Here is an 8,104-nt window from a genome sequence, read left to right as displayed (position 1 = left end):
TTTCCATTCTTTCAAAGTTTTATTCAAAAAAAAGGTAGGGGAATTAAGATGTCCATGAAGAGTAATCATCATTACAACAAAGAATTCAATTGGACAGAAATAACAAGACCCGATTCAGTAGGTACTGTCCTATTTTCCCACTATACAAGTTAAAAGTCAAAGCTTTCTCAGTGTGAAAGAGTAGGATAACTTTTACACTGAAATGGTGCCCCAAGCGAGTTATAAAATCCCTTATTTTGTCTTCTATTTCTCCTTTTCTTTCTGTTCTTTTTCTTTCTTCTCACGCTCAGCTTTAGCTTCTTCTTCTTCATGTTTTTTGATCAACTGTTCCACTTCCTTTTGTTTGAGAACTCTGATGACTGTCTTTCCATTCTCCCTTGTTAGCGTAGCAATTTCCACTAAAAGCAAACACATACATTTGAATTACAGGAAGGTATACTTAGCAAACAAACATAACGGAATATCTTAGATCTTGTTACGTTTTCATTAACATTTTTACTTAAATATCTTCCTTCTCCTAACCCATCCCAATTTTCTTAGCTGCCGTTTTGTCACTCTTTTGGAAAAAGTACCATCACCCAAGTGCTCTAGCTGGCCTGCTATTAGCCGTATTGCCCAGAAGGAATCACAACTTCCTTGTTGGAACCCCTGCAGGCTTGGCCAGAATCTTCCACCAGTAATCACAACTATTTTTCCATGGACTTTTCAAAACAAAGGCATGGAGAGCAGCTTCTGTGGCTATGGACAAGAAAAGCAGACTGATACCAAAAGAAGGAAATTCTTGAGTAGGGGAAACTGAAGAGTGTCCCTTGAAATCAGATAGAAGTAAACAGAGGGCAATCTGTAAGTAAATGGCATTTTCTAAGAACACTAGGAGCTGAGTCATCCTAAACTAAATAAGTTAATTTACCACAATTTCTGAAAAACATTATTTAAAAATATTAGTTTATATGCTCATATACCTTAAGCTAAATAAAGCACTCAAAATTGCAAACACGGGATTAACTTAAGAGATCAGTAGATTCAGAAGAACAGGAAAGGGTACAACTCACACAAATGTTATACTCTGAAAAAGTACACACACCATACATATGTATAAATATACAACTACATATATATTATTTATCACATATATACAGAAGCACAGATACCACTGTCAAGAAGTCAATAAGGTAACTGTTAACTAAAAGGAACATGGCTCATATCTCTAACTATGAAAATTGAGAACATTCAGGCTCAAGTCCTTAAGCTTGAAATGTAGTATGGAATTATTGCTTCACAACTTAGTGTTGACCTTGGTCAAGTCACTTAACTTCATTCAGCCCTAGTATCCTCATTTAGGAAATAGATGTAAGGCCACTTAACTCACAAGGTTGCTGTTTCAATGAACTAACATAATATATTAAAGGCCTAATCCAGCAGCAGCTCAATCAATTCCCTCACTCAAGTGAACAAATTAGAGCAGAGGACATAAATTACCTTTTTCAGCAGAGAGTTTGCTAACATCCATGGTCTTATTTAAGACTTTGATAGCAAGAGCAAGTGCTGACTTCAATGTCATTTCTCCTTCTTTGTAGTCTTGTTTTAACATTGACACAGCTGCCTACAAAACATAAAGAAAAATCAACATAGAGATCTAAGTAATGCATTTTTTAGGAATATGGATCAGTCAGAAGAGCAACACCTGAATTATTATTGGCATTATAACCAAAATAACCAATTTTGATGGCAGGGAGTGCAGACATAGGACGGGGTGAGAAGGGGGAGCGCTGCTGCTCTAAGAATGGAATCTTTAACCTGGGGTCCTCAGATCTCCGAGCAGTCCATGGTATAATTCAGGGGGTCTATGAACCAGCATGTGAAAAAAATTACATCTTATTTTCACAACTTCTAATTGAAAATTAGCATTTCCTCTAATTATAAACTTAGGGAATAACCCCCAAGAGTATCAGCAGTACTCGCAACTTTGTCACCAATAGAAATCACACATATTTTTGTATCACATTAAGGTTGCTGCAGCTATCTTAAAACACTGTCTATACTCATCACTACTTCAAAATTATAGTCATTATTAGACCTTTTGCTAGATTTTATAGCACCACAAAAATACTCACAGCGCTATTATTTCCAATGCATGTGGCTTTCCATCCCCCATAATTTCCGCTAGGGTCACTCTGATAGAGCTGAAAGCCATAGTGCTTATCCCAGCCAATGTACAGCAATGAAACACCAAAGGGACGTTTTCCTTTAACAAAGAGAAGAAAAAGTCAAACTTTTAGTTTAAATTTAGTATCACTACAGTTACTTGGAGCTCAGTAAATGTGGCTAAACCCTTTTCTGTCATGTTAAACATTCATAAACTGCTTTGTGTTCTGGTCACCACAGACAGGCTCCATCAAAAATTCCGCTTTTGTTTCTAGGATCTGGACAGAGCCAGGAGAGGGAATAAAGACAGAGGACCAGTGGTGAAGTTCATTATTATGTAAAAAAAAAAAATTTGTTTCCAGATTTGAAAAGGTTATTTTTGCCTTTCAATAGTCTATTAATAAATCATATGATAATCTACATAGTGGAAGCCAGTTAGTTCATGAAGCAGGAATGTATGAAAAGTGTTTACTTATTTAATTTTCAATTTCTTTTTACTGTCTCAAAAAAGTCATTACTCATAAAATGTTTTAACTTTCTGGAATAAAATTTCCAAAAAATTCAGTACCTCCAAACTGTGTATAAGCTTGTTTGATATCACACAGTGCTGTAACCAACTGCTCACAAGGAATTGGCTCCTGATACTGTAATAAATACCTAGGATAAAGAGATTGGCAAATTAATAGTCTTCTCTAAAACGCAGATACACTCTAAGCAAAATACCCTGCAAAAAGAAATCTATGCCAGGGGAAAACATAATAGTCATCTGTAATTTGAAGGGGGGGAGGGCATATCAACATCCTAATATTCCTACAGTAAATAACAATTTACAAGCTCGATTTATGAAAAAAACACTGTAATTTTCAATTAACAGATTTTTAATAACTTTAATCTTTTCAAAAATGAGTTCTCCTTAGACATCGAAATTGATTTATATATCATCAATTACACTATTTATGACCATACCTTTGAGCAATGAGCCTCAATTCATTAGTCAGAACATTAGCATCAGAAGTTATACCTGCCACACTGCAAGCCATGTCCCTTGAAGAAAAGAAAGATACTGATCTGTAAGTAGGGAAGATGTCTGCAAGGGGTACTTACAAGTATTTAAAAGTACTAATTTCTATCAGAAGTTCACTATGCTTGCTTCACAGCTCTGCTACACCCTTCAGACAAAATCTAGAGACATTTTATCTTTACAGAAGACTTTCAACTTGATGTCATTCAACATGAATGATAAACAAATGCACTCTTAAGTTCTTCAACAGATGTATTTATCATCACCACTCTGTGAAGAGGGCAAGAGAATGAACACTAAGAAGCTAAAGGAAATCCCGAGAAGATTCAGCAACAAAGAAGAAGAAAAAGGTCTTGCTAGACAGGAAGACAGACTACCCCATGCTCTTGGGTAGTAAGTTACTCTTACCTCCTAGGCCTAGCTTGACGGAGGTGATGGTGAGGGGATCTGAGGGCAGGAGATTTTACAAGCCTTCCTTGACAACGAAGTCCAGGGCTAGGCTACACTAGGGGTACATTTCCTTTCTTTGCCCCCTCTTCCCTGACAGCTGCCTTGGCTCTCCTTTAGCCTAGACATCCTCTGTCACTATGCCTAGTCAACCCTGACAGCTTGCTGAGCGGGCCCAACAGTGACTCCATGGAGGGATGACACTTCCTCTAACAAGTGTATCAAAAAGGCCCTAAAACCAGCATTCACCATGCCCACCACTGAAGGGAAAGTCTCTCATCAGCAAACCCAGCTCTCTGCTAGCTGCAAAGCCTTGGACACTCAACTATACTAGAAATTTCACCAAGTGTATAGGGCTTGGCAAAACCATTCCCAGACCTCCAGGAGGCCTATTCTTTGGTAAGATTCAGTCTAATTCAAAAAACTTCCTGAGTAGACATTCTAAACAATACTTTAAGGGTTTGCCAAATGCCAGACACTGTGCTAATTTATTCCATTTCATTAAATTTCCACAACCACTCTAGTAGGCTCTGAGGTCCAGAGAAGTTAAACAATTGGTGCAAGGTCACAACACTTGTATCAGTAGAGCCTGGATTTAACCCAAATCTGTGTGACCACCAAGGCTATAATCTTATCACTACACAATGCTGTTTCTCCACTAAGTGTTTGGTCCACCACTTAAAAAGAATAACACATGGTCCTGGGCTCAAGGAGGTTTTAAACAAAATAAATTAAAAGCAAAAATTTCCACAAGTAAAAACACAATAAACTGTTCACTTCAATTCTACCATGTCATATGGAATAGCCCTCCCCAAATACGTGAGATCCCACTTATGTGAGCAAGTGAGATATTTTAAACTCTCTTCCCTAAGATCTCACTTACTCATTGAGTTTATAAATTTTTTCGGAAAAAAAGACTTCATCAAGAAGCTTGTGGATGTTGCGTCTCTCTGCTGCAAGTAAAACACCGTCGTTTGCTAAAATTCCCAAACAGGTGCCTGCATGTCCAATAGCTTCCATGGCATATTCAACTTGGTACAAGCGACCTACAAAACACAAGCCATGACAAAGCAAGACTCTCCTCTGTGCTCTTGCACCACTGGTCCAAGAGAAATCAGCGGAGACACTGGCAGCCTACAAACAAGTCCCACTTCTACTTTTCTATGATGCATGTAATCAACCTGATGACCACAATTACTTCAAAGTACAAAAAGGATGAACAACTTAGCAACTATAAAAAGTTTCTAGATTTTTTTCCCTCTAAAAGTTAAACACTTTAAATTTTTTTTTGAGACAGAGTAAAGAGTTTCTATTTTACCTTCTGGAGAAAATATGGTAGTCCTGGAGTCATATCTTCGAGACTGCAAAGGAAAAACATACAAGTGATTCCTAGCCACTGAAGCCCACGAATCATCTTCTAAAACATATCCTGGCACACAAAGTTCAGTGTGTGGGAAGAAAACGCTAAAGAAAAAGACACCATTCCAGCTCTTTTTCTTTACATTTCAATTTTCTCATGCAAGTCTGTAAGCTGAGTATAAGCAATATAATTTATCAGGCAACAGCTTACTGGCATGTGTATTAACTCACCATGTTTTCTGAACTTTAGTTCCTGTAAAAAGAAAATAGGACCATCATTAAAATGAAATCTACAACTTAAAAAGCACTTCCTGGCTTAAAAAAAAAGTTTTGTTCACGCCCCTCATTCAGCTAACATTTACCATGCTAAGTACACCAGGCTGTACTCTAGGTGCCTGAACACCAGGATGGGTTTAAGCCCAACATGTTCTGAAGAGCTCACAGTCTGGTAACTGGGTGAGGGAGGCAGGCATCAACAATTATAAAGCAATGTGGAAAAAGAGGCACAAGGGTGGAGTGGGAAAAGGGATATACAATCAAGAGAGTATTTTTTGAGAAACCAATACAGAAAATATCCCAAATTGGCAATTGGAGAGGGAGAAACAAGGTTGAGAACTTTCAGGTCTAAGAGGAAGAACAGAGGAAGGGAGAACAGAAGGGCACTCCACACAGAGGAGAAAGCTTGAGCAAAGGGCACTGTGGCAGCATTGCTCAATGGGCATAAGACAAACTGCTGAAGTTAAAAAAAAGAGAGAGGGGGGGGGGGGGGGCTAGCCAAGGCCAAGTGGTTGCCTTTGCAGACCCTGCTTTGTGCCTGGTTCCCTGTTTGGATCCTGGGCCGGGACCTACACACTGCTCATCAAGCCATGCTGTGGCAGTGTCCCACACAGAAGAACTAGGATGACTTGCAACTAGGATATACAACTATGTACTGGGGCTTGAGGGAGTGTGGGGGAAGAAAAGAGGAAGACTAGCAACAGATGTTAACTTAGGGCCAATCTTTCTCACCAAAAAAAAAAAAAAAAAAAAAAGCAATATAAAACTAGAGAGCTAAGCAAGCATTCAGATCATGTAGAGCTTTGAATGCCAAGAGGCTCAGATTTTCTCCAGAGAGCGATACGAGATCCTGAACTATGGGGGTGGGGGCGGTGGGGGAGGGGGAGTTGGTAATCTTCATCATTATTACTCCCGCAGAAGACAGCAGCGGGGCTGAGCGGGCTTTCGAGGAAAAACCAAACCGCAGACTCCAAAGCCCATTTCCAATCCAAATACCAGAATATCGGGAATTAAGACTGGAAACATAAGGAGGGATCAGGTCGTGAAGGGCCCACGTGCCCAGGTAAAAACGGTGGATCTTCTCTCTTAAGCAATGGGGCTCCACCGAATGCTTCTGGGCCGAAGAGCCACAGGAGCTGATTGGCATTTTGGAAAGATGACTCTGGCTGGTGAGAGACTGAAGGCAGGGTGACCAGTCATGAGGCCGCTGCACTAAGCAGGCGAAAGGTAAGGACGGCCCAGAGCAGAGAAGCCGGGAGGGCACAGACAGAGGAGCCTCGCCATGGGGTTCTGACTCCCGCGCAAACACAACTTTCTCATCTCTCCGCCTGACGCCGGGCACCGGCCGACCTGAGTTCACCCGCACCCAGGCAGCGCTCACTCTCACGTACCGGGCTCCTCCAGGGGACGGAGGCGCCAGACCCCTCTGTCCTGCCCCTCCACGCCTCCACCCCGCCTCGCCCCCCGCCCCCGGGCCGGACAGCTGGCGGGTCCCTGGCTCCGCCGCGGGAAGCCCGACGGCGGCCGGCCGGGGCCAGTCCCGGCGTCGGTCCGTCACAGAGGAGGCGGGTGCAGAGTCATCGTGCCCACGGTTCCTCGGTGGCGGCTGCAGGCCGGGACCCGCTCTATCACGACGCTCACGACCCCCGCCCGCAGGAAGAGCGGCCAGGCTTCCGCGGGTCCCTAGGGGTCAAAAACTCACCGGAGGAAAGACACTGAAGAGTCGAGATCTACACAGGAGCCTAGACTCCACGGGGAAAAACCGACCGCAGGCGCCGGAGGAGCCGCTGCTAATATGGCTGCCGCGCGTGCGCAGAACCATCGGGGGCGGGGCTTCCGTGGTGGCGGAAGTCCTGCGGGGCGGGCAGAGCAAGAGCCGTTTGCCCTCTGGGAGCTGGGGAACCGGGGTGGGATGGCTCTGGCACGGATCCTCAGTCGGTGGAAGGGGTACTATAGTATGGGGTTGAGGGCAAGAAGACCCTAGCCAAAGGGAAAGTGGAATTATAGCTAATTTCCCTCTCCCCTGCTTTGCGCTCTATTTTCACTTTCTCTTTCCCATTGTTCAGTCATAGATCTAGGGTAGCAATAGTTATCCTACATCTAGCTATCTAGATCTATCCTAGTTGTAATAGTTCCTGCCCTGTTCTCAAAATGGTTCCAAGCACATCAAACTTTACCCTTCATCCTACCTTGTCATCTCCCTTCTTGAATCTGGCTTCCACTTTTTTTGTTGATACATGCATTTTTGGACATCTAAAACAAATGAGAATAGGATTCACACCTTTGGGAGAACTTTCACCTTGGTCTCCTCCTCTGCCTTTCACCTGGTCAGAAAGAATTTCCCTGACCAACCTAGTTAATCACCATACGTACATACGTAAACAGCAATTGATCTTCTTTACTGAAATTGTCACGTTTGTTTATATGTTCATAATCCATCTCTCCACCCTTTTTCTTATCCAGCTTCAGTCCCTGTGTAAACTATTTACTATTCATGTTTAAGTTTCTTTAGGCTAGAAGGTTGACTAGCTCTGGTTTAATGTGTAGTCATTTGCTAGTCTACTCCAAGAAGAGGCCCAAAGGGCTGTGGGACTTGGTCCTCTTCATGTTGGGTGCAAAATTTTTACTGGGGGATCTGGGATTTGAAAAGGAGGAAGCCTGGGAATGAGTTGTGTTTTGAGGTCACTTCTGTCATTTCTGCTTCCCAGGCACACAGGGAGGTGAAAGGCAAAATGGCAAAGGGCCACACCCTGCCATCTCTGAGGACCCCTGCCATCTTAGTCTATTCTGCAGAATTCAGCAAGCATTAGGAGTTCTTTTTTTTTTTTTGAGTGCATAATAGTTTACACCATTGTG

General features: G+C 42.3%; 1 protein-coding gene across 1 annotated transcript; it reads right to left on the bottom strand.

Annotated features, from left to right (window-relative positions):
• Positions 1 to 7,088, bottom strand: PSMA4 (proteasome 20S subunit alpha 4). Its single transcript, XM_014856436.3, has 9 exons — positions 6,951 to 7,088; positions 5,204 to 5,225; positions 4,932 to 4,974; positions 4,497 to 4,659; positions 3,112 to 3,189; positions 2,714 to 2,802; positions 2,115 to 2,245; positions 1,480 to 1,603; positions 1 to 398 (listed from the first exon to the last, which is right to left on the bottom strand). Exons 2-9 carry the CDS (start codon positions 5,204 to 5,206, stop codon positions 244 to 246), a joined length of 786 nt encoding a protein of 261 aa, XP_014711922.1. The 5' UTR covers positions 5,207 to 5,225; positions 6,951 to 7,088; the 3' UTR covers positions 1 to 243.
• Positions 7,089 to 8,104: the final 1,016 nt, after the last annotated feature.

Source organism: Equus asinus, chromosome 2, assembly GCF_041296235.1.
Source record: "Equus asinus isolate D_3611 breed Donkey chromosome 2, EquAss-T2T_v2, whole genome shotgun sequence".
Classification (NCBI taxonomy): domain Eukaryota; kingdom Metazoa; phylum Chordata; class Mammalia; order Perissodactyla; family Equidae; genus Equus; species Equus asinus.
The sequence above is the reverse complement of the archived record's forward strand: the minus strand, read 5'-3'. Positions and strand labels throughout refer to the sequence as shown.